Below are 25,848 nucleotides of genomic sequence, written 5' to 3'. Positions count from 1 at the left end.
GACGCTGAAATCTGCACGTTTAGACATCTGCGCAAAGGTGCTGCGCGCGCGTTTGACGCTTTACGCACGACGCACGATGCTTCCATGTAATAGCACCTTTATATCTTTACACCATGATTTCGTCGTCGATCGACGAATCATTTCTCACCGGGAGTGGAAAGTTTATGTTATACGCGCACTTTTTCACGTATAATTGTCCGAGAGATTATTTCTTGCCAAGCGATCGAGATATTATAATTTTTCGCAGAGAGCGATCGCGATTTCTTCCCGCACTTGTCGCGAACACGTATCAAGAAACGATAATACGATATACGGAACGGCGCGGGCACAACAGACTCGTTCAACTCTCGCCGCGTGAATGATACACTGCGTACGGCGTGAACAGTTTCGACGTAAACAACTCGCTCGCCGAGCCCCGATTCCGAGAAATGACGTAGCGGCATTGACCGAGCGGCGTAAACAACTCGGTCGCCGAGCGCTTTTTTGGATTCCAAGCAATGACGTAGCGCGGTGAACACCTCGTTCGAAAACAGTCTATTGTACCGGAATATTCGGCGCGAGTCGGTCGAGCGAGGTGGACGTGTCGCGTGTCTTCGCGTCGCTCGTCGTAACGCGATCGTTTCCCACGAGAATCTCGATCGTCGGGTGAAGTGACAAGGAAAAATTACAACATATCGATCGCCTGCCAAGTCAATCGGAGTTGGTTAAAGTGTGGTTAAGTGTGTGGTTAAGTGTGCCGGCGGGAAGAAGAGATCGAACGAAGCGCGGAAAGTGTGGACGAATAGCGAGTGCGCGCGTGCCTGTGAACGGGCCTTTACGCGTGGCACGTCCGCCTCTCGCGCTACCCGTCGGCGCGACACCGAACTCGTGGCATCGAACGGTTCACCGGGAATTCCGTTTCGCCGCTCTAGGTACACGCACAACGTTTTGTTTGGGTTCCCGTGCTTTGACAGTTACAAGGGGCATGTACATTTGAAAATCCGACACGCAACGGATTTAATGGCCGCGTGAGGAGGTCGTGGAGTCGCGGCTCGTCCGGCGGTCACGCTTGCGCCACTTACTTGAAGCGCGCGTTCACTCGCGCGAGCGACGCCGCTCGCTTTACCCCGCCGCACCGCGACTTTTTCATGTCGTTGTCCTGCTGCCGAGGTAAGCGCGAATGACGGGGCCACCGTCCGCCGGATCGCGGTGTCGAAACTCTGCGCCGAGCCGAACGTTGCCTTTTTCGGCTGTCCCGCCGAGTGACGACACCCGCTGGCCGACGGGTGTCCTTCGACCGTTGTTTCTCCGGCGGGTTGAATCGAACGCGCGCGAGAGGAACCGACTTTACGTACGTTTACACTCGCCTTCCAGCCTTCAGCTACTGGACGGGGGTTTACGAGGAGTCCTCGTCGAATTTGTCTTGTCGCTCGACGGGGCTACTCGTCGAAGTCCGAGCCGTTTGATTCAACGCCGCGTTTCCGCGCGCCCTGACCGAGCGAAAGCCTGTAAAACTTGCACTTGTTGCAGAATCGTACGTTTGCGCGTCTGTTTTGAATTGTTACGCCTTGGCGATTGAAGAAGGCATACGCGTACGATCGTTCACACCGATGTCACTTCCGACGAGACACAGGGGATACTCCGAGTGAATCATTGTTCCAGAATAACCGGTCATGGAGCAGGACACGGAATACGTGAAGCTGCCTCTCGAGGAGCGCCTTGCGCACAAGGTACTGGGCTGTGTTCGAGATACTTGTGGTGTTTTTCGCGTTCTAGATTTGTAGGCGGGTTACTTTTTTCATCGATCGCGATTGTCGCAACAAATGTTAAACTTGTAACCAATCTATGATGTTTTAATCCGGAAGTGAGTTAACAATAACTGGAAAATGAAAAACCGGGTCTCACGCTCGTTTCCATCGCTACAGATTAATTTTAATCTGAGCTTATTATATAACTTACTTCTTTTTCTAATTTAAAAACCTAGTAAAAGATTTTGAACCGAGATTGACGTTAATCCGCGTTGGTAGAAACAGGCATTACAGTAAGTTGAATTAAATAATGTACGATGTTGCGTAGTCTTGGCGAGCACGCCTGCACGGGTACGAAGAGTGCGTGAAGACGTTCCAGTGCATCGACGATGAGAAGTCGCCCGAGTGGAACAAGTATGCCGGCCTCATCAAGAAGTTCGTGGTGGACAGTAACGCGGCTGCGCAGGAGAAGGGCCTGGAGGCGACCCTGGCCTTCGCGGAGAACGCCGCGATCGCCGGCAAGATAGTAATCGAGGTGATGAACGGCATCGTGTCCAAGTGTATCGCCGCGCCTAAAGCCAAGACGAAGGAGCTGGCTGTGCAGATCACGCTCATGTACATCGAGATCGAGAAGCACGAGGCGGTGCAGGAGGAGCTGCTGAAGGGCACCGAGGCGAAGAATCCGAAGATCGTTTCAGCGTGCATCGCCACCTTGACGCAGGCGCTCAAGGAATTCGGGCCCAAGGTGGTCAATATAAAGCCGCTGATGAAGAAGATAGCGAATTTCCTGGACGACCGAGACAAGACGGTGCGCGAGGAGGGCAAAGCCATGGTGGTGGAGATGTACCGATGGGTGGGCGAACGCCTGAGGCAGCAATTGAACACACTGAAGGCGGTGCACATCGCTGAGCTTGAGGCAGAGTTTAGCAGCCTCGGTGAAGAGAAGGTGGTGCCCATGCGCCACCTGCGCTCGCAGAAGCCGAAGAACAGGGGCGGCAACGGCAATTCCGCGGCGGCGAGCGATAACGGCGAGGACGACAACGAAGACGCGGACGGTGCCTTGGTGCCGGACATAGATCCGTACGATCTGCTGGCGCCTGTGGACATTCTGTCGAAGCTGCCGAAAGACTTTTATGAAAAGATCGAGGCTAAGAAGTGGCAGGAGCGGAAGGAGGCGCTGGAGGCACTCGAGGCGCTCGTAAAGAATCCGAAACTGGAGAACGGCGACTACGGTGACGCGGTGAGAGCTCTGAAGAAGATCATCTCGAAGGACACGAATGTGGTGGTAGTTACGCTCGCGGGCAAGTGTCTAGCTGGTCTGGCCACGGGTCTGAAGAAACGATTCCAGCCTTACGCCGTCGCCTGTTTGCCCACCATTCTGGAGAAGTTTCGCGAGAAGAAGCAGACTGTGGTGCAGGCACTGCGGGACGCTGCCGACGCCATTTACACGAGCATAAGCATCGATCTCATCCTCGAGGACACCCTGGCCGCCTTGGAGAACAAGAATCCGGCCGTGAAGGCCGAAACGGCCGCGTATCTGGCGCGATGTTTCGCGCACACGCCGCCTGCGAACCTCAACAAGAGGCTGCTCAAGTCTTACACCGGCACGCTGCTGAAGACGCTCAACGAGCCAGACCCGACGGTACGCGATAATTCGGCGGAAGCGCTCGGCACGGCGATGAAGCTGATCGGCGAGAAGGCAATGATGCCGTTCTTGACCGATATTGACAATCTGAAGATGACGAAGATCAAAGAATGCGCCGACAAGGCGGTGATAGTCAAAGTGTCGAGTGGTACAAAAAAGCAGGAGCGACCCAACACCGCCCCGGCCAAAGTGGAGTCTCAGCGGCCAAACAAGGCGAGCAAGGAGAGCTCGAAGAGCGGCAAGTCGAGCGCCGCGAAGAGACCGAACACCGGTATCGCGACCGGAAAGAAGCTGACGTCTAAGAAACCGGGCGGGGGCTCGTCGCTCACGAATCTGGCGTCGTCCGCGAGGAAAGCCGTTCAGATAGAGAGGAATTACACTCCGGAGGAGATTGACGAGATGGCGGCGGAGCTCTTGCCGGCCGAGATAATCACCGGACTCGTGGACAGCAATTGGAAAACGCGTCTGGCCGCGGTCACGCAGTTGTCAGACACCGTCAGGGCGATGGATTCGGAGGTGCCGACCCAGGTGATTGTACGGACTTTGGCGAAGAAGCCTGGCTTCAAGGACACCAATTTCCAGGTAATGGTGGGATTAAGATCAACATGTAATTCTTCATCATTACACTATACAGCCCCAAGTGGGCCCTGGCCTTTGCAACAAATTGCCTCCATCCGAGGCTCATTGTTGGCCTCTCGCCAACCTCCTTTTCGAAGGACAGGGATATGTGTGGCAGGATACTCTTGATAGTTGCCACTTCTCTCCAAGACGTAGCGTCCGAAAAAATCAGCGGTATCCGTGGGTGGATTTGAACTCGGATCTTTTCGTTTATTTGTTTGCTAAGCAGCGCACATTTCTCTGTGCCACGCTCGCCACACATTTAACATGTAATTTACCATATATAATAATATATTCAACATTTATAACAAATTTAATTTACCGTTTAAAGTTGAGTTTTGTTTCACAGTTAGTTATAAAGAAACTGAAAGAACGTTCTTATAGCAAGATACCTAATTTAATTTCTGCCTGCAGGTGTTAAAACTACGCGTAGAGATTGTGAAGTACCTGGCGGAAAATCATCCCTTCACAGCCACCGTGGCTGAGTACTGTCTCATGGACATCGCGGAGAAGCTGGCGGACGCGAAGAACAGTTCGATCGCCGCCGAGACTTTGCTGGTCATCGCCCAGGCTATAAGCTTTGAGTATATAGCGGACGAGGTGGTGGCATTCGCGTTCAATCAGAAGAATCCTAAGGTGCAGCAGGAGACACTGGTTTGGTTGTGTCGGGGACTCGCGGAGTTTGGTTTGTAATGTTTTCGTTTTGCAAATTACCGGCTGCAACATTCAATTTACTAATTCATCCATATATCTCTCAGGTTATAGTCTCAACGTCAAGTCCATCATCGAGAATATCAAGAAGGCGGTGGCGGCGACAAATCCCGCCGTGCGCACCGCCGCGGTGACCTTGCTAGGCACTTTGTATCTTTACATGGGCAAACCACTGCTGGCGTACTTCGATAACGAGAAGCCTGCGCTGCGGCAACAGATCGAGCAAGAGTGCGAGAAGCGCTACGGCGAAACTCCACCGGCGCCTGTTCGCGGCGCTAAAGCCCGGAAGACCAACGCCGTCAACGCCGAGGATGAGGAGGAGGACGTGGAGGAGTCGGAGAAAAAAGCGGGCGACAGCGAACCGGAACTCAACGAGCTGATTCCGCGCGTCGACATCGGCGCCCAGATCACCGAAGCGCTGCTGGCCGAATTGGCCGACAAGAATTGGAAAGTGCGTAACGAAGCGTTGCAAAAGATAAACGCTATGGTTGCCGAGGCAAAATGTATCAAATCGACCATCGGCGATTTGCCGCAGGGCTTGGCCCTGCGTCTCGTGGACAGCAACAGCAAGATTGCACAAGCAGCTCTAGGTCAGTAATTTGCATTAACTTTGCGATCATTTCCTTTCATTCATAATGTAAACATTCTTTCTAACTAACAATGTCACTATGCTTCAGGTATATGTGAAACATTGGCGACGGCTATTGGACCACCGGTAAAGCAGCACGTTCGCGTCCTGTTTCCGGGATTTCTACTGTGTCTGGGTGACGGCAAAAATTGGATCAGAGTTGCCGCGATTTCCTGTATCAATACATGGGGAGATACGTGCGGCTATAAGGAATTCTTCGATGGCGAGATGATAGGCGACGCATTGAAGGCGGGCTCACCGGTGTTGCGGTCTGAACTATGGAACTGGCTGGCGCAGAAATTGCCCCCGATCCCGGTGAAACAGATTCCCAAAGAGGAGCTCTTCGTGTGCCTTCCCTATTTGTATGCTAATCTAGAAGACCGTAACTCGGATGTACGAAAGAACGCTCAGGAAGCTGTTCTTGGCTTCATGATTCATCTCTCTTATGAAGCGATGGTCAGAAACACCGAAAAACTGAAGGTATTTATGCGAATTGCGAGATATCTCCTATATATAGATTTCTCAATGCAATAATAGTAATATTAAAATGTAATGAATTAGCTGTCATTGTATCGTTAATAAAGAATAGAAAGAATTGTAAATTTTTTTGCAGCCAGGGTCGAGGACGGTAGTGATTGCAGCACTGGACAAAGCTCGTCCTAGTCTACCTCTGAAGCCTCTGCCTAAGAAAGAATTGTCAGACGATAATATCCAGAAGGGCGCGAAGGGCGCAAAAGTAGTGAAAGCGGTTAAATCGGTAATTGAACATCATTTGACGAATTCAAGTTAACTCTCTCTAATCTTTTAGAAATTTAATTCTGTATTTTTATAAATACTTTTTTTTATGACGTATCGTTAATCATACATTGTTTTAGAAGGGTACGTCATCGAAACCGGGCAGTGCTCGTAAGAAAGATGACGATGTCGACACCAGTCCTTTGTTGGTGGTCAACAATTTGAAGCACCAGCGTGTGATCGACGAGCAGAAGCTGAAGGTGCTCAAATGGAACTTCACCACGCCCAGAGAAGAGTTCGTCGAGCTTCTGAAGGATCTTATGGCAGCTGCGAATGTTAATAAGACTTTGAGGGCAAACATGTTTCATTCTGATTTTCGATATCATCTAAAGGCTATCGAGGCGCTCACCGAGGTAAGTGTACATATGAATCAAAGCATATATATGAACATATCGGTATTCGCTATTTTCAGTGTTTCATGACAAATTTTACACAGAGAATATTAGCGTCTAATAATCTTTTTCTAACTGAAAAACTTGATGGCAAACTTTACTTACAGTAATTTAATTGCACTAAGTAAAAGTAAGTCATTTTTATCAAATTATAAAAATTTGTGTCTTTTAAAAAGCGTTAATTGAAATTAAATGGTATTTAAATATGAACATATATGTATAAAATATACATTTGATGACATCAATTTTTGTACTTTTTATTGATAATTACAGTTTTTTATACTGGGACTAGTCTGGCGATAGACTGAACCGCGTTTGATTATCTCTTTACTCTTAATAAAATAATCACGAGACACGGTAGTGTCTCGCGCTAAGTGTATTATTATGACATGAACACTCCGAGCTCCTTCTTTTCTTCTTCTGGTGATTTATTAATTATTTAAGTCTTTGCTATCTATTCTTTTATCAGGATCTTCCAGGAAACAGTAAAGCATTGGTATCTAATCTTGATCTCATTCTCAAATGGTTGACATTGCGATTTTTCGATACCAATCCGTCGGTGCTCCTGAAAGGATTGGATTACTTACAATTGGTCTTTAACATGTTAATCGAAGACCAGTATCACGTGTTGGAAAATGAGGCAGCGTCGTTTATACCCTATCTCATTATCAAGGTACGTCGATTTTTCTCTTGGATTATTTCTCACATTAATTTTTTACATGTCATTTTATTATATTTGTTATATTGATTAATAGATAGGTGACCCGAAGGATGCTGTACGTAATGGCGTACGAGCTTTATTCAAGCAAATTGCTCTGGTGTATCCTGTGAGCAAATTATTTTCATACGTAATGGAGGGTTTGAAGTCGAAGAACGCCCGACAGCGAACAGGTAGACGATTCGATTTTTGATGCAAGATGTTACGAAAGTGATACTTGGGTTAAACACGCGTTGATGCTTGCAGAATGTCTGGATCAATTAGGATCGCTAATTGAGAATTACGGAATATCTGTTTGTCAACCCACGCCATCCGCGGCGTTGAAGGAAGTTGCGAAGCAGATCGCGGATCGTGACAATTCCGTTCGTAATGCCGCGCTAAACTGCATCGTCCAGGCCTATTTCCTCGAAGGGGAACGTGTATTCAAGTTTATCGGCCAGGTGCGTACAAGTAAATTTAGTTAACTTTAATTATAACTTAAGAGGAGGAAACGTCATGTTGTTTGTCGCGTAATAGATATCGGAGAAAGACAGGTCCCTATTGGACGAACGAATCAAGAGAGCAGCGAAGAATCGGCCCACAAAGTCCGCATCTACTATCAGACTCTCCACGCCTGTGGTCGCGACTTCTAGTCCACCGACGGATGACATGGAGGCGGATTACGAAGAGGAACAGGAAGAGATTGCCGAGCCAGTGGAGACAGTACCAGAGCTGTGAGTCCTTTTTACACGTGATGCTACAAAATTTCAGCAGCTGCCATCGTGCCGATTGTTTAAAAGGAAATAATCTTAATCTTTTTAATCGGTTTTTTTTTCTCTAACATGATTTTCTCGTGGAATATTATCTCCCAAGTCACTCATGTTTGCATGTGTGCTTCGCTTTTAACATATCCGCAGGACACATGCCAGCACTACTGACAATACTGAGGAAGAGCAGGTGATTTCCGTGGTCATTAATAAATCAGAATCTCCTTCAAACTCGGACCAGGAAATTGTCGACGATGACAAAACCGATACGCAAAATCATCCGTCCGATCGAGATGATTCGGAAACGTTTGTTGCTTATTTTAATCATTTACACAATTGTCTTTGCGGTGCACTCTAACAACGTGGTGCCGGGAAATGTTGCGGAATTTCATCGTGCATCCTGCTTACGATAACTCGTCTATTGTGGAATATTGTCACTTGTCTGTCTGTTCGTTTCAGTTGCAGAGATTTTCTGTAATTTCAATTTATCTCACTTTTCTCTTCTCCTTTTCATCAACATGCTTGAATGTGTCATCTGTTTCGTACCAGAAAATGCAAAAGGGCTCCAGGGATTTAAATGGCTATAAAATAACAAATAATACTTGGCAGTGTATAATAATCTATTCACGTGATGTTTTTCCAACTTGCTTATCTCAATCTCAGTGATGTGTATATTATAGTAGATAATACAAATTGATAAATGAGAGTTTCCTACTCTTCCCTCCTTCACGTTGCTTTATTCAATTTACAAATTAGAAACGTATTTGTTTAGATTGCTGCAATTTAATTTAATGATTAAATACCTCTAACAACATTGTATTGAAGTAGTGGGATATTTGATGTGATTTGTGATGTGTTATTTCTTTAAGTTGCAATGCGAACATGTCAACGAAATCTTCAATTTGTCTTCTAGGAATTCTCCCACAGCGATGCAACCAAAGGTTCCGTCAGGCCCCTTTAGACTAGACATGGAGTTTCTGCAGAAGCCCGAAGTCAAATGTTGTAATCCGGTATTACCGGAACCCAGCTTACTAGATTTGAACGAACCCCCGGTGAATGTGTTGAACCCACCTAAAACACAGTAAGTTAAACCTAATAAAATCATGGATAAAGTTATGGATTATTAATAATTGGATTAATTATATTTACTAAGCAATGTATTGTTGTATTTGAACCGTGTTGGTAACTTTCCGCTAAACTTTTCAGAATGATACCGATTTCGCCACCGAAATTGTTAGTGTCGAAATCGTCGTCCGTTGTATCACCTACTTCTGCTAGCAGTAAAGACGACACCCTCGAGCGTAACATCTTGTCCATGGCCAGTATGGATCTGTCCACTGCGATACAGTCCATGAATGCGATAGAAAACGTTTGTATTTATTCTCTTGACGTTGGAATACGCTACAAAGTTTGACGATTCTCAAAAAGTGCTCTGTGTAGCTTTTCGTTGTGACTTTAGCATGCGAAAATGTAATTAGAATTAGGCAGTCGTTGCGTAGAAATGCAAAGTTTTTTCTTAAGTCCTGCATAATATATGTGTAAATGTCTATTAGCATGTTTATATTGCAGTTGTTACAATCTCATCAAGCGGTCAGCTTGCAATCAAAAGAGGATAAATTTATCGGCTCGATAAATATGCAGTTAAAGCTATTGCAAACGTATCCGTTACGTCAAGAAAACGCGGATGTATCCAGGGGCTTCAGAAATACATTTCTGGTTATACTTGTGGTGGGTGCAACTAGTCTACAATTATATATATTTTAATAAGCGATTTGATGTACGTTAAATATAAGAATTATGAAATTTAATTTTTGATGAAGCATTTAATGAGAAAGTTTTGAACGAATATTTAATGAGAAGTTTAAATTAAACTTCCACAAGCAATTTTAATTTTTATTAGCGATTTAAAGAAGCTTTTATTCCAGTTTTATGACACTGGATTTCTTGGGAAGAATGTCCCTTTCATGCATTTGAAGGAACTGGTAGATCAGATGATAAGTTTGTTGGCTGAAAACAAGTTGGAACATTTGCATCAGGCTGGAGCGTATTACAGAGTGATCAATAACATTATGGTGAAAATTATTGACAATTCTAACCATACCACGATTATATGGTACGATTTATAAGAGAGACGATAACATGATATTTATGTTTAAGTTTTTTTTATTTGTACCTTATTCCGTTTGTTTCCAGTGTATTGATTAAGCTGCTTCATTCCTGCGCTGAGTCAAACGTTCCTTCGAAATACGAAGAGTTGGTGATGAAATGTTTGTGGAAAATAGTGAAAACAATGTCGAACTGGGCTGCTGACTTAGATTACGATACGATACTCTTGGAAGTGCACCGTTTCCTTAAGGTAATGCAACGTTTCGTTTTGTTCAAGTAAACGAGAAGGCATAAGAAAGATTATGTGACAATTTTGCAATATATGTGAATTATTAATAAGTTAATAAAGCTTTTCTGACTATGCTTTAAATATTTTAATGCAATAATATTATATGTTTATAGGATTATCCTACAACATGGTGGAAGAAGCGAAAGTCCGATACTCCGCTACGGACAGTCAAGACGGTTCTTCACAGTATGACCAGAGTGAAAGGCAGTTCGATACTTAACCACTTGACGCTAATAAACAATACGAATGAATCTGAATTACACGCTTACTTAATAAGATTAATCGCGGTTAGTTTCGTATAATTATATATATAATTTTTTTACATATAAAAAAATGGTATCGTCAGGAATTAATTAATGACATTTATCCCAATAGAGTCTTAAGCCAGATGAGATCAACGCCACAGCGAAAGCGACATCAAAACCAAATAATGTGGGAAAGGCGCCAAAGCACTTGTCCAAGTCAACTCGGCAGCAATTGGCCGAAATATTCAAGAAAATCGGATCCAAAGAGCACACGGAAGAGGTATCTATGCATATGCAAATAAATGTTCTGCTTTTTTAAATAATGTAAATTAAAACTTATTCCAGCTCTGGAAATTATTAAATTTTTGTAAACATTATTGATGTAGCTTTTTACTTATTTCGTTGTATTTTAAATTGTTTTGTCTTTACGCATTCCTCAGAAACTCTAATGACGTTTTTAAATTTGAAGTACACCGTTAGTCGTTTGACCATGTTTTCGTAGGGCCTAGTGCAGTTATACGATTTCAAACTTCAATATCCGGAGGCAGACGTACAACCGTTTCTGGTTAAATCCCATCAATTCTTCCAAGACTTCATAGAACAGGGACTGAGGGAGATCGATCAGGCGCGGAAAAGCCAGACTATCTTGTCGCAAACTAATAATCAATACTCCTTAGGTAAGCAGTCTATTAATTAGTTCTTCCGCGAGCAAAAGACAGTTAATGCTACCAAAACGACTTGCTCTCTCGTCGATTTAATATATAATACATAAAATAAAGATGAGACAAAAATCCGCGAGTATTGTTCGAATTTTTAAAATCCAACGTTTCATACGTAACGTAATTATGCAAGAAAAACAACATTGTTTCAATTTAATCAAATACAAAATGAATAATACAGAAACTACCGAGACTTCAGCCGTGGCCGCTGACGGCAAGGACATGATGGATCCAATGTACAGGCTCCAGAAGCTCCGAGCCCTCGAAGCACAGAACAAAATGACCTTCCCGCCGAATCTACCGTGAATGATTAAGCATAAGTATGTTAGTTAGGTAAGCGGGACACGATACATATATACATGTATGTGTAAGGTGAGCATATTGTGTCCGACTTATTTATTCGCATCTTTTGAAATGTTCAATCCCATGGCGTTTTCCACCGCTGAATTTCAACATTGAGATGACCCACCAGTTGCTTTGCGTACGAATCTCTGGTTTTCGATGAGATTGTACATCCGATTACTTGTTCTCGGTGAATTAACTTAAATGATTTGCACACGTTAGCAGAAGACTTGAACGCGAACGCGAATCGTAGGGTATAATATAGCCGCGCTATCGGATTACATCGTTACATCGGACAGCGTAATGATTCTGCGTTCTAACCGTAGTAACGTTACGTTGCCCGCAATGTAACGACGATACGTGCATGACCTTTTGTTTCTTCCACTGCAGTTATGTATAGTTAATAATAATGTTACTATTTATGTAAGGTCATATAACGGTATACGTATGTATAAGTATACGAAACTTGCACGATTCAAGCGTCGATCTTGTCGTAGTACGATTTTATTTTACGATCTTTAATTTAGTATTTAATATTTTTTTTACAATTTTTTCTAAATAAATTTGTTCCATTTGAACTCGATTAGATTCATAATCACTACATCGTCGTTATTTTCGCAGAACCTACTATTTTCGCAAAGAGAAGGGAACTTTAGAATGATACATATCATTTCAACTTTTGTATCCGGTCTCCGGAAAAGTTATAGTTAAAAAAAGAGAGAGAAAGAGGTAAACGATAGACGAACCGATATAACCCAGCGCAATATACAATGAAGTATTAACTGTAGGCGGAACACTTTTTCTTTCATATCACTGCATAAAAAACATCGCTGTATAATGGCGAGATAAAAAAAAAGACCTTAGACGTTTTCTCGTAAAGGTCCGGTTCTCTCGTAAATGTTTTAATTTTAACGTTCTTCAAAGCATTGTGTAGACACCGCACCGAAAACTGGAAAAGATTTGTGCCTATCGAGGTTTACACGTCAGAGATATAAATATTTCTTTTACGAGTCTTTACATGGGAGACAAGAATAGGAGGTTTTGCGAAAGCAACAGCGATCTGTTCTATTTATTAAGAACGCAAACTGTCATATTCCAGTATTTAGGGATAGGAGCAAAAGATAGTAGCTAGCAATCGGCATCGATACTTCGTTTATTACTCGATATGATAAGAAAAAAAAACCGATGTTAAGCTGTGAAAAGCTCATAACTAAAAACATCCAGGATTAGAGTTTTAGTTTGTCTATTTGAAATGTCTGAAATATGAATTTTAATATTGAATTTTTTAATACCGATAGCTTCGAAAAAATGTCTCGCGCGATTTTATACTGATACCAAGTAAAATAACTAAGTCCCACAAATAAGTTTTAGTGTTTACAGAGTATTTGCAAGAATTAATTAATCGCGTGATTATTATAAATTAAGTTAAAGCCATAAATTAAATCATATTACACAATAAACAAAATGCGTATGTTACACGATGTAACTGCAAATTACGATTACTAATGGTACTGTAATTATTTTTCCGCTTGTTTATGAATAAACGTCATTAGATACTCGTGATTAATGAAATTTTTAAGTTACGAGGTTTTTGTGGCTTGACAATGTGAAAAGCGCATTCACCTTTCTATTACCGGTGAGAGAAAAGATAACGAAGGAAACGTAACTAATAATATATAAAATGGAGGAAAATAGAAACTACTTTACTATCTGAAAATCTTACGATTCGAAGTTGCTCTATTTGAGAACTTACCGCTTTTCTCCCCCAAGACTTATATTCTGTAGTGTAAATAGAACATGTATATACATGCACTAATAAAAATGATATTCGACAAAGCTGACATGTCCGACAAAGCGAGAAAATACAAGACTTCCCTTCACAATACGTTTGTAATATTCGACAGCATTGAGCTGGATTCCAAGACTTTCAGTCGATTCTCAAAACAGATTTCTGATAATCGAATCTTACAAATCGTGTAGAAGTGGCCTTCTTTCGCAAAAAAAAGGTATTTTAATTTCTACGCGTCTTGCAATTGCTCGTGTTACAAAAATTCGCGGCAACGCAAAATAATGGAAATATGTAGAACATGACTTTCATGCGTAACGATTTTATATTTGCATATTTATTTTACAATATTTGTTTCAGCACACAGAAGCACGTTTTTTTTTGTACAATATAGTATAATTAAAATAGATTTTTCTAAATGAGGATTAATTTTATACATGTTCAGCGTATGATAGGAAAATTCTATTTACAATTTCTGTTGTACTGAAAGTTTTGTTCTATTCATTAAACATATCAACATTTCTTTGTTGTATTCTTTGTTTCGTTAAAATCTTGTCTATTTGTCTACGGCATCATGCCGATACAACATTCTTTTGTTATATTATCATCATATATTACAGTATTCTCTTTGATATCTTACAAATGGCATATACACATGTGGTACAGGCGACAAGCTTATTTATATGAAGTACAATTGAGTAATATATTCATGTCTGCGCGCAGACGTTAGGTACACAAATTCGATAAAATATTGCATTAAGAGAATCTGGTTTGAATGCCGCATCGATATTATTATTAATTATATCAACTAGAAAATAGTTAATACAATATAAATAATAATAAAGATCACGAAATATGTTACTAACACAAGAAACTGTCTTGCAGAAAATGTAATTTTTTCATCCTGAGGAACTCCACGACGAGAATGCGGCATTTCGATTGTTTTTATAATCGATAACGGAAAACTAGGGACACAGACTTCGAGAGAATAGATACGGAGTTTATCCGCACTATCGCTTAATTGCTAGCGAAGTAATTGGGTTCCTCGTCGATAGCGAATGTACAATGTATACATAATCTATATTAAGAAGACCGTTCTCTCTCGCCGGCCGAAACTGGCTGGCGTTCGATTAACTTCGTGATTTTGCCAAAATTCTAGTAGAACAGATCACACTCTGTACAAACATACAACATTCTCGCAACATACACGATATACAATATTCACGAAGTAATACAAATACTGGAAATCTCTCTGAAGGACTCAAACATTTTCTACAGGGTTGACGAAGAGCGCCGTTATGGCAAATAGCAGGAACACCAAACCTCCAATAATGGTCACTGAAAATATCAGAGTAAGTTGGACTCGTTAGTTTCCTGCAAGCCTCCGACATCGTGATCAACTTGTATTGCGTGTACGCGACAAAATCATTCGAATTACCTGTTCTCACTGATATTTTTTGAGCTATTATACGTCCTCCTAAAACCGCTAAGCCTGTACAAAACGAATGGCCCAGTATTCCACCTAGTACCACACCGTAAACATCCTGTAAATAACGATCGCAATTAAGCGCTGTTACGTACGCATAGAGACATTACTGTTGCAGTAAAACTGTTGCGTGAAGGTACCTCTCTTGCAGCGAGGATAATGGTCGTTAACTGAGAGCGATCGCCCCATTCCGCAAGAAAGGTAAGCGTGAACGCCTGAAAGAATATCCTAGAAAGCAGCATGAGCGCACTACTTTTAGTAGTTTTACGTATTACTCCGGTTTCAGGATCCTGAACCAAAGTACTCGTCGTCTCCTTTTCATACTGAAAGCGATGACATTTTAAAGATTATTCAACTTCCTGCAAAAACGTTAGACGCACCATTTAGACAAACAACTCTCTTTTATTACACTCTGTAAATTAATTCTTTGAACAGAAATTTTTCTGTAATTCTTTCGTAAGATTGAACAGAGAAAATCACTGTGTTTAAATAGACGGTGCAATAAGGTTCGATTTAAAATTTTGTATCTTTAGTGTAATCTCAAAAATGCTGCAATTTATATTCCAACACGTTTCTTCGAAGAAACAGCAATTCTTTTCCATTGTTCAAAATAATTCTTACGAGATACTGCTCTACGATTAAAAACAGAGTTTTGTCCAAATTAAATTCAAGCATTATTGATCCATTTTAGTTTAACAAATAAAAGAGTAGCTACAACGGGATATTTCAACATTTCTATAATATTCTATTTAACTATCTCGTTTAGCTAGAACAATTCTCTTCGCACTCATTCTCGCGCGTAAAATGTTACGTTGCATCCGACAGATTTAGAAACATCTGGGCAGCATCTGTATACCTCGTCGTCTCTTTTCCTCAGGTCCGACTGCACCTCTTCTAACTCGTCTTGTGCTTCCGTCGCCGACATGTAGTACCCGTCTCGCAGCATTTTCAATCCGAACAGAGCGAAGAGCAGAGTGGAGATGTAGTAGGTGTAGGCACGAGGAATTATCGTCGCTGCGTATCCGAACACCACTGAAAGCAAAGGACGCTTAACGTTATAACTGCCGCCTGTGACAATTCCACGCAAACATAGCAAAGTAAGTTGCAAATTATTATTGTTGTACATTAACGAAAGGATCGCTGTATCTGAAACATTGGTCTTGCGTTAACAGCACTCAAAGGTCCACCAAGGAATCGAGACAAGTGCGTATTTTACATGCAACGGCCCAGCAGTAGCGCCTGTGAAATCGCTAGATGTTCTATCGCGATGATACCTGACAGAATAGTCATCAGCGCGAGGGCGCTTATCGCCCCGATGAATACAGTCAATCTTGGATGCTTCATCGCCATAATAGCGGCGATGAAGAACGTCTTGTCCCCCAGCTCCGACACCACGATGACCGACAAGGATGCTACGAAGGCGTGCAGGAAGCCCACTCTGTCCTGTGGCCTCTCCGAGACGAACTCGGGCAGTTTCTAAAAACATTGCACGAGTTACAGCTCACGGACTTGCGTACGTCAGGGAGTTCTCTCTAACGTTGCTTCTAAAGCTTGTAACTTAATAATAATCAAATTTACAGGCCCTGGGTGGTGTTTTAGAATTTTCAAGGCGTTCAGATCTGGCTGTGAAAGTTGCTTTCGTACTTTTCAACGTCTTCAAAATTTGAAAATTTTGTTAGGAGCGTCGGAGCAAAAGTGTCTTTTGAGACCCTAAACGTTACCACGAGTCTTTGTCAATTTAACGAAATTCTCTTCGTAAATAAAGCTCCTTTTTTTCAGTTCACAGTCACGAGACATTTTGAGGGGCGCCGAGAGAGATCTTACCGAGTTAAATCTTGGGAGCTTACCGTCGACGTCGCGGACAGTTGAATTTTCTCATCGTAACGCGGCTCGATCTCGCAGACAACGGCCGACAGACAGATCGTCAAAATCAGGGAGCAGGCGTAAATTAAACGTTCGGCTCCCATCGTGCGCTACTTCGAGGTATTAAATTTTACTAATGCGGCAGATACGCGTGACAGACGTTGCGCTTGAGATAACCTCGCAAAAAAAACGTCCTCGTCCCGGATCTACAGAAATCATACCGCGATCGCCATGTTGTTTTCCTCGCGATCCGCGAGAAGGTTAGGATCAGGCTCGGCGCGCCGGAGAGCGGCGTTCGTGTCGCGCGCAGACGCGAATCGCGTCGCGCGATTTCCGACCGTGGATCCGAGTTCAGCCAATCAGGCGAGGCAGCCTCAGACCCGATTGGCTGAATTCCAATTTTAAGGACTCAAGGCCCGTCCATACAGATTGGCGGAACCTGACGAAGCCCAGGACAAATTAAATACCCATCTGCAATGGAGATTTAAAATCTAAACCTTCAGAAATTAATCACAGTCGCGTATTCTACTCATACTTGAACCGTGATTGGTCAATTTCTTGAGGCTTAGGGCTTAAATCATCTATTGCAGACTGGGACTCGTGAACCAAATTTCGAATCGAAATTTCAAATCAATCGAAAGCTTTTCCGATTTCTCCGCCCAACCTCGGATTTTCTATCGTATACGAAAGCTTCGGTTTACCCGCTGGAATCGAGGACAAATAAATCTCGCCCGGGGATGGCACAGAATACTAGGGGGCGTGTATACTTCCCATTTTATTCTCGTTATTATTTCATACTTCTTGAAATCCAAACACATCTATTTGTCTATCGACGAAATGATATATTTATATATATATATATATAATAAATATCCGCATTATATATCCTAAAATTAACAAAATATCTTTCCTTTTATGTTTGTTTATCTTCCTTGGTCTAAAGTGTGTACGCAATTTTTTTATTTTCTTCTCTATTTTTTTCTTTTTTAAGAAGCTTCTCTTTCTTCCAAAGACATCGTTTTATAAATTTAAATGCAGTGTATACGTCGTAACAACAACCAGCCTTATCCAATAGTTTATTCATTATTATTATTATTACTACTACTACTAACTACTACTGCTACCACTACTGCTACTATTATATTATCATTATTATTCGAGAAAGACGTTGCGAAGCGGATAAATCAGATGTGAACGTAATCGTACCGATTGTAAAAGCCCTAAACGCGTATCAAATCTTTCGTGAGAACGTTGGAAAAGGCGGACGATGAAAGAAATATATCTCCAAGGACCTGGTCGCGCGTAGCCGCTCCTTCACTCCCGTTGGGACAATCACTTGCGCGCAAACGAAAAACAAAAAAAAAAGAAACGAAAGGAAGAGAAAGAAACACGAGGCGTATGACGTTCGTTAACAGCCCGGGACTGATTATTTATACATCTTTCTACGGGACTACGTTTAATAATACATCGGTCTAAGGAACCTCAAGAGACGATAATAAGGAGTATCCATCTCTCCAGTTTGATTTACATCAGATTCTGCTGAATAAGGGCGGCACGTATGTTCGTCCGAGCGAGCCGAAAGGGAGTCGTAATCTCATTGAAGATATCCTCCTCTTCCGCCGTCGTGGAAATTTGCTTCTATTTGCTTCTATTTTCACTTCTTCCTTTCTCCCCCAATCGGATCGCAATCGCATTGGGGCGCGTCGCGAGCAAACCGGTACAAAATAAGGTACAGCCGAGAGAAAGACGAGAAGTAAATTTAGCCCCGGCAAGCCGAACGCGAGACTCCGCGCGAGATTCGTCGCTGCGATCGTGTATATCGGATTATGACATCAGGAGGATGAGAAAGCGGGTGTCTATTTTCGCATATCGTATCGAGATATAAATTCGAAGAGCGAAAGAGAGTGAGAAATTTGCACGCGCGCATTAACAGACGCACACGTGCACAGATCTGATTATTTTGAATCCGTAGCTCGTTAGTTTATTTAACAGGTCCACGATACGTGGAGAATTTATTAATTTTTTTTAATAGTTTTCACCATGGATCGTCTATCAGTTAAAAGGAAAGAAGCTTGATCGTCAAAAAAATGTTTTCTAGAAAATAGGAAATTGGATACTCTGTACTTGTTTGAGCAAGTGACAATGTAGTTCAAATAATGAGGAAACATCATAATCCGGCACGTTCGTAGCGACCGATCGGGGAGCAAACTCGCGCACGAATCTAATTCCCTAAACGAAATGAAGAATCCGACCTCGCTGCTCAAGATCACTACTAAGCGCTGGCGGTAGTAACGCGTGAGAATTCACATCTCTGACGGTGTAAAGAAAAAAAAAGAAAGAAAGAAAACTCTGTATACATGTAGAAAGAAAGAGTGCCTTCACACAGACATTCATAGACGAGGATCAGCAACAGTAATGTCTCCTGTATGTATTACATCGTCGTAAAATAGAAATTTGTAGAAATCACTATGTACGGCTAAAGTGTCTTAGTTAAGTAGACATCATCTGGCGCGATCGGGGGCCGCGCGGGCGAGTCAGGGTAGAGTGTAGCGCACGTACGGCACCTCGACGTCGTTCCCGTCCTCGTCGTTGCAGCACAGCTCGAACACGAGGGCGCGCACGTGCGGCTCCAGCTTCTTCTTCGACACCTTCTTCACCACCTCCGACATTAGCAGGCCCATACGCTCCTGGCACTTGGGCTTCGCCATGAAGAACGAGTACAGCATGCAGATACCCTGCGACAGCATTGTCACTTCCAGATTGTGGCGCTCCTTGAAGTAGTCGAGGAATTCCTTCAACGTCAACTCGCCCTTCACTTCAAAACGGTCCCACAACGTCCACTCGATGTCGTAGTACTTGAGCTTGGGGGCGGCAATCGGCTCGCTGAAACCGAAGAACGGTAGCGCCAGGTTCACGAAGCCGTTCTTGTAGAGCGACAGGTCGCGTACGCCGCGCGTCAGCTTGTACAGTTCCAGACAGACGAGACCGGCTACCACTGAGGTGGTGGTGGCGATCGCCGGGATGATCTTGCCGGCGATCAGTTTGCTCTTGTGCCGATCCGCCGGCGAGATCTTGTAGTTGGTGGCGCGCAAATTCGACGCCGCGACAATGAAGTCTATGTGGAAGTTGGTGTCGTCGTCTTTCTCGAATTCCTGCGGGTAAATCGCCAGGCCGTTCAGATTCTCCACCTTCGGCAGCTCTTCCTGCAGCTGCGACAATCGTTCGTGGTCGATGTTGCCGCTGCCGTTCGACACCTGCACCTGAAAGCATAATCGCCCTTTAATTCTCCGTTTCCCTCTCTTCCTCGACATCGCAAAAGTACACTTGGTCGAAAGAAAATTTCTGGTCTCGAGTATTTTCAATATCTTAAGATTCCAAAGATTATTTTATCGACACTGATATAAGATCTTGATACTCTCTTAACAAGCTTTCCAAGAATTTCAAATTTTGAATAACACTCGATGCAAAATCTCCATCGATTACAACGTACGTTAGTTGGGTTCCTACCTGCGAGTCCGTTTCGGCGATTTTCACGCCGGACTTGGGCGTGAAGACCGGTACTTTGACGGTGGCTAGGATCCTGGCGATCTCTTCTCTGTCGCGGTTCGTGGGTATCCCGTAAACTTTGGCCTTGAGATTGGCACCGGCAACGATGTAATCTATATGCAGAGAGTCATTGACGTCGAAGGCCAGTGGATCCGGACAGCGTTTCGGGCCGGACCAGAAGGGCTGGCCGCTCGAGGTCACCTGATCCGGCGGGAAGTTGAACAACAGCTGGCGGATTTGATTGCTGTACTGCTCCTGCCAGTGGCAACGGGCCCATGCCACGCAATCCGCGAAGTTGTTCGGCCTCTCGTCGACCAGCGCCGTTTTGACGGACTCCAGCACCTCGAGGGGTTGCACACCGGGCAGCTTGAGCGTCCGATCGACGAACTGCCCGTCGGAAATGTACTGCGCCGCGTTCTCCGCCGACTGGCGGAACAGGCCTTCGAAGTTGTCGCGGGCCCATTGCAGAGTGTGCTCGATGGCGTTGGGGAAGTTCTTGAGCGTGCAGATGGGAATGCTCTTCTCCGGCGGGTCCTGCGACGAGCTGTAAGATTCAGTGAGGAACGGCACCACAACCTGAGTGTTGCCCTTAGTGCCGAGTGTACCGGATTCCAGTAGGGGTTTACGATAGTACACGCAACGACGGTCCATGTAGATGCGGGCGTTGACGTTGTCGAGCGCGTTCGCCACGCCGTCCAGCACCTCGAAGAAATCGTCGTTGTAGATCTTCTCCGTCTCCGGGCACACCCGATTCTCGTGCGCGACCACCTTCATGTCGGGATTCATGCCCTTGATGACCCTGGCCGCCGTCGACGACTTGGACTGCTGCACGTCCGACGGTCTGAACAGAAACTGCCGATTCAAGTTGGACTTCTCGATTAGGTCCATGTCTGTAACCGTGACACAACCGTTCTCCGCGCCGACGCCGACCATCGCAAAGTTCTTCAATAATTCACAACCAATTGCACCGGCACCGACCACGAAGTACTTCAAGCTGCCGATCTTGGATTGGAATTTCTTGCCGAAAACAGCCACCTGAAAAGTTTAATTAACGATTATACCGCGTAGTGAAATCAAGTGCCTTCGTACTTTCGTTCATAGATGAAAAGTATAATTCGGCCGAGTTAGATTACTGCCAGGAAGCAGGTTTGATATTCAACTTTCTTCAAATTCTCCGAAAGTTCTCCGAAGAAAACGTCAGTCACCGGTCAACATTGTACCTGAGAATCGTAACGGGATCCCGTGGGACTGCAGTCCTCCTCGGTGAGCTCCGAACGGTCAACGGGCAGGCATTCGATGGCGTCGAAGTACAGCCATTGATAGATGGGGTGGAACTTGCCGGAACAAGCCTTCATCACCTCTTGGGCAACGATGCCGCCGATCGTGGCGTTCATGGGATTCAAGTCGCCGGCGGATACCTTGGCGAACGTGCGCAGCAGCTCGCCGTTTATCTCGGTGTCAAATCCGTGGCTGTCCTTGACCTGCTCGGCGAGGGCGACGAACTCGTCGGCGTCCGACTGGTTCCACGATCGCGGCAACGTGCCCCTGTCGGCCATGTACTGATGCAGCGTCAGGAAGGCCAGATGCAGCTGCTCCGGATAGTCGAATTTGCCGAAGTCCGTGACGAGAAACTCTGGTTTCTTCAGGGCCGTTTGTAACGGCGTGAAGTGCAGGGTCTTGGGCATCTTTACCTGGGTCACGATACCACTGCGCACGTACTCGGAGAACCTGGCGACATTCGACTCGTCTTATTAGACTGACCGAAATCTCACCAAAGACAATATTCTCTTAATTATATATATCTTCGTCTTTATTATCATCATAAAAAAAAATTAAAGGTAAGAAGGCTCACAATAATAAAATCAATATTTAAAAACATGTATAAATCAATTACAGTGTAAACGCTTTTATTTTAAGGACTTGGCACAGATGGAGGTAGCCGTGAATTCACTGACGCCAATGATTCCGTCTAATTGTAATGGCGCACAGGACAGAATGGCATAAATACGGTGTACGGATTCACATGACAATTCAAGTGACCACCTCCATCTGTGCCAGGTCCTTAAAATAAAGGCGTTTACACTGTAATTGATTTATATCTTAAAAGGACCGGGTTGAAAATTTAGTGGTAAAAACGCATATGTTATATCCTAACTACATTGTATACTGTTCCTTCTTTCAACAGAAACAACGAGAAACTGAAAGTCACACAGTGTGAAACTTGGCCAGTCAGGGCTCATGTACGCGTCCCAATTTTAAATCCCCGAGCGAGACGACCGTGTGCTTCACCTGGAAGTGTCGCCAATGCTGAAAGTGTACGGGCCCAGCACTTTGATCTTGATCGGCTCGCACCCGTTTAGCTCGGTCATGCCCTGCACCTCGGAGAACGTGACGTAGTCACCGTCCTCCATGCCGTGGCGTGTGTCGTCCAGGCAGGTGACGACGCCTTCGCTGTCGCGCGAGACGCTGGCGACCATCGCGCTCACCGGCGGCTCGCCATTCGTGTCCACCACCGTGAACGACTCGCCAAAGTCGCAGAACACCTGCGAGAAGAGGCCGCGGGTGTCGGCGAGTATCAGGGCGATGTCGTTGGCGCGGGTGATCTGCGAGATGCGCAGCTGCTCGGTCAACGGTGTCTCCGTCAGCACCACGACCTTGAACTGCTGAATGTAATCCTCGCTCAGCGGGCCGGAGTAGTGGCGAGTAGGCACGTAATTGTTCAGCTCCGACAGGCGTTGACAGCATGCAGCCGCACGATTCTTACCTGTGGAGCGGATCCAGTTTTAGCAACGGTAAATATTGCTTTTATTTGTGCTATCGACTGCTAAACCGTTGTGCAATTACAAAGCTGTGATAACAGGCTTATCAATTCCCTATTAATTTCGGTAATGTATCAGACACTCGCCAAGGTCTTGTAAAAGATCAACTCGCAGGCTGACGAGGGATATTTTTGTAGTTACGAATTTCAATACTTTCGATCTTTATCTTATTAAACGTTTTTTATCAGCATAGACCGAGTACACGCAACCTGGGGGGAAATTTTTAGAAATTCAGTTTTGTCAAACTACACGCATTAATTTAGCATGTATTTATTATGACTTGACTTTATATATTTAATGTGAGGCTCAAAATCTTTTATCTCGTACATCTTGGAATCGACATGACAGACTCTTTAGGACAAAGAGTGTATTGTTGTGTCTTTAAAAGTGTTTAAAGTCGCTCAAGTAACGTTTTGCGGGACAACCTTTTCACGATGACTTGCGCTAATAGCGCGCAGTTTGCAGTTTTACATCACGTTTCTAGCGCACAATAAGAATAACGACAACTGCGTAACTGGATGGTGCAATAGAATTATAATTTGCTTAACAATAGCGACAGCTGCGCCTTATCTCGATTTAAATCTTATCGCCCCGCAGATTGGAATTGTGCAAGTTTATCGCCGGAAAGAAAGCCGAATCTCCCCGATAAATACAAGAAACTTCAATCTTCCTCTCCTTTCTTCTGCCAATACGCATAAAAGATGTAATACTTTTCACTCATTGAATATCGTCCAACCATTGAATTTGACTTTCAATGCGGATAGAAGAGCGCAGTCGAAACGAGTACGTGGAGAAGCTTTGCAATTCTTTTTATAGATTGTTTCGCAACATGGCATCATACTTCGTTTCCCCTAGATCCTTCCGATTTCCGGTGTTTCGCATTAAAATCGGCAAAAAAAAAATGTAGCAAATTAACGTCGACTGAAAATCGGCCACGGGAGATCGAGAGGACGCGCGCGCTTTTCTTCGTCCTCGGCGCAGCTCACGTGTTTCCGACCGGCGTCGCGCACGGGACGGCGTGCGCGCTTTATCCTCACCTACGTCCGCCTCGGTGAGATAGAACTGCGAGCCCAGATCGGCGAGTTTGCAGGCGGCGTGGTCGTGGAGGGTGACGGACTTGACGCCGCCGAGGATGATGTTCTTGGCGATCTCGACGCCGAGGCCGCCGAGGCCGGAGATGAGCACGTCCGAGGACGCCATGCGGCGCATGGCGTCGTGTCCAAGGACGTAGAGCTGCCGCGAGTATAGACCCTCATCGATCTCGGCGGGCGCCCGGCCAGCGGTGCCGGCGCTGGTGCTCGTGGAGCCGTTCTTCGCCATGTCTACGTCCATCTCCGCCACGTTCGTCGTCGTCAGCTCGTCGTCGGCTCCTCCCGTCGTGCTGGCAGCACCAACGCGTCGCTTCTTGGCTGGGGGATCAACGGAGCTGTCCGCCACCTCAGCACTAGACATCGGAGGACTTGACGGACGTGTTCACGGGGACGTCGGATTATGTGCCGCCGATTATTTCCCCTGATTATGCTCTCACTCACACACACATACACACATACACACTCTCTCTCTCTCTCTCTTTCACCCTTCCCTCTTTTCACTCCCTCGCTCTATCTCTATCTATCTATCTCTCTCCCTCTCACTCTCTCTCCCTCTCCTCGCCGCTTCTCTCGACCGCGCTTGCCACCGCGCCGCGCACACGGCTCGCCGAAGCTCGGATGCACCTCTGGTGCCGACACTGCCGACGGCGACGACACCACCACGACGAGAGGACGGATACCCAGCCACGGACGCGCACCGACCAACCTCACACTGCCGCCGCACACGTCTCCCCCACCACTCTCCTCCCCTCCTCCCTCCTCACCGCTCCTTTGCCCCCTGTTCGACCGCCACCACCGCCGCCGCCGCCGCCGCCGCCGCAGCCCCGCGAACGCGCCCTCGCTGGCCGCCTATCCGCGGCCCCGCGCGACTGCCACACACCACCGCCTACGCGTCCACACTCTGCGGAACAACCCGCCGTCTCTGATGTCCCTCGCCGGAGAACGTCGACGTGCGGTAGGCACGCAGCGTGGCACGACACAAAAATCTCGCTCTCTCTCGTTTTCCGCCCGATCCACCGAGACGACGCTGCCGCGCTTCTCGCCCCACCCCCCCTCGCTCGCTCCCATTCGCTGTTGCTACACGGATTCCGTCGATTCGCCCGCCCTCGCTCCGGAGCTGTCGCCGTCGCCGCGACCGACTCCGATTGGTGGACGCGCCACGAGTCACGGAGACAGCAGAGCGCCGGCGCGCGCCGATCACCCGACGCGTCCCGCGCGCTTTTTGAATGTCCGATTGTTCGCGATTCGAGTTGTCTTTCTCTCCGGACTCGCCTCGAAACGCCAAAGGTGGTCGAATTATTGTTTATTTTACTCGTTATGTTCCCCTGTTGAATTTACTGAATCGTAATTTGTTATGTTGAAAGTATTTAATTTGAAAAACGCAAAGGACCGGTTTTTCTATTAACGTAAGAACGACGGCGTTCTACTTGATATCGTTTCGGGAGACCGTTTTGCGGACGCTCAGCTTTAGGGCCATCGCACACAAAATTGCATAGTTGCATATGCATAGCACAAGACCGTCTGGACCAATGAGCGCGTTATGTAAATCAATATGGCGACTCAATGTTCGATGTTC

The 25,848-nt window shown here is 45.2% G+C and overlaps 3 protein-coding genes across 5 annotated transcripts; 1 reads left to right on the top strand and 2 right to left on the bottom strand.

The window, feature by feature from the left end:
• The first annotated feature begins 247 nt into the window (after positions 1-247).
• Positions 248-13,519, top strand: LOC105570594 (cytoskeleton-associated protein 5). 2 transcript variants are annotated; one of them, XM_012027915.1, is made up of 22 exons: positions 248-1,149; positions 1,510-1,709; positions 2,056-3,954; positions 4,405-4,675; positions 4,749-5,291; positions 5,379-5,809; positions 5,943-6,086; positions 6,208-6,477; positions 6,986-7,189; positions 7,272-7,407; positions 7,481-7,674; positions 7,751-7,947; positions 8,131-8,286; positions 8,894-9,061; positions 9,187-9,349; positions 9,550-9,708; positions 9,906-10,093; positions 10,174-10,336; positions 10,489-10,662; positions 10,751-10,900; positions 11,123-11,297; positions 11,521-13,519. In XM_012027915.1, exons 2-22 carry the CDS (start codon positions 1,653-1,655, stop codon positions 11,643-11,645), a joined length of 5,967 nt encoding a protein of 1,988 aa, XP_011883305.1. In that variant the 5' UTR covers positions 248-1,149; positions 1,510-1,652; the 3' UTR covers positions 11,646-13,519. The 2 variants fall into 2 exon arrangements, with proteins under 2 accessions (XP_011883305.1, XP_011883304.1); XM_012027914.1 differs by having other exon boundaries at positions 249-1,149; positions 6,205-6,477.
• A 322-nt stretch (positions 13,520-13,841) lies between these two features.
• On the bottom strand, positions 13,842-17,108 carry LOC105570593 (transmembrane protein 165). Its single transcript, XM_012027913.1, has 6 exons — positions 16,801-17,108; positions 16,228-16,429; positions 15,810-15,985; positions 15,094-15,276; positions 14,906-15,011; positions 13,842-14,805 (listed from the first exon to the last, which is right to left on the bottom strand). The coding sequence occupies exons 1-6, from the start codon at positions 16,918-16,920 to the stop codon at positions 14,729-14,731; spliced, it is 864 nt and encodes a 287-aa protein (XP_011883303.1). The 5' UTR covers positions 16,921-17,108; the 3' UTR covers positions 13,842-14,728.
• Positions 17,109-17,576: 468 nt separating this feature from the next.
• LOC105570592 (ubiquitin-like modifier-activating enzyme 1) lies at positions 17,577-24,787 on the bottom strand. 2 transcript variants are annotated; one of them, XM_012027911.1, is made up of 5 exons: positions 24,219-24,787; positions 22,652-23,126; positions 21,583-22,090; positions 20,324-21,397; positions 17,577-20,076 (listed from the first exon to the last, which is right to left on the bottom strand). In XM_012027911.1, exons 1-5 carry the CDS (start codon positions 24,631-24,633, stop codon positions 19,351-19,353), a joined length of 3,198 nt encoding a protein of 1,065 aa, XP_011883301.1. In that variant the 5' UTR covers positions 24,634-24,787; the 3' UTR covers positions 17,577-19,350. The 2 variants fall into 2 exon arrangements, with proteins under 2 accessions (XP_011883301.1, XP_011883302.1); XM_012027912.1 differs by having other exon boundaries at positions 17,577-20,070.
• Between the last annotated feature and the right edge of the window lie 1,061 nt (positions 24,788-25,848).

This window comes from Vollenhovia emeryi, unplaced genomic scaffold, assembly GCF_000949405.1.
Source record: "Vollenhovia emeryi isolate VEMERY1.0 unplaced genomic scaffold, V.emery_V1.0 DF939120.1, whole genome shotgun sequence".
Taxonomy (NCBI): Eukaryota; Metazoa; Arthropoda; class Insecta; order Hymenoptera; family Formicidae; genus Vollenhovia; species Vollenhovia emeryi.
Note: the sequence above shows the minus strand (reverse complement) of the source record. Positions and strands in the feature narration are given on the sequence as shown.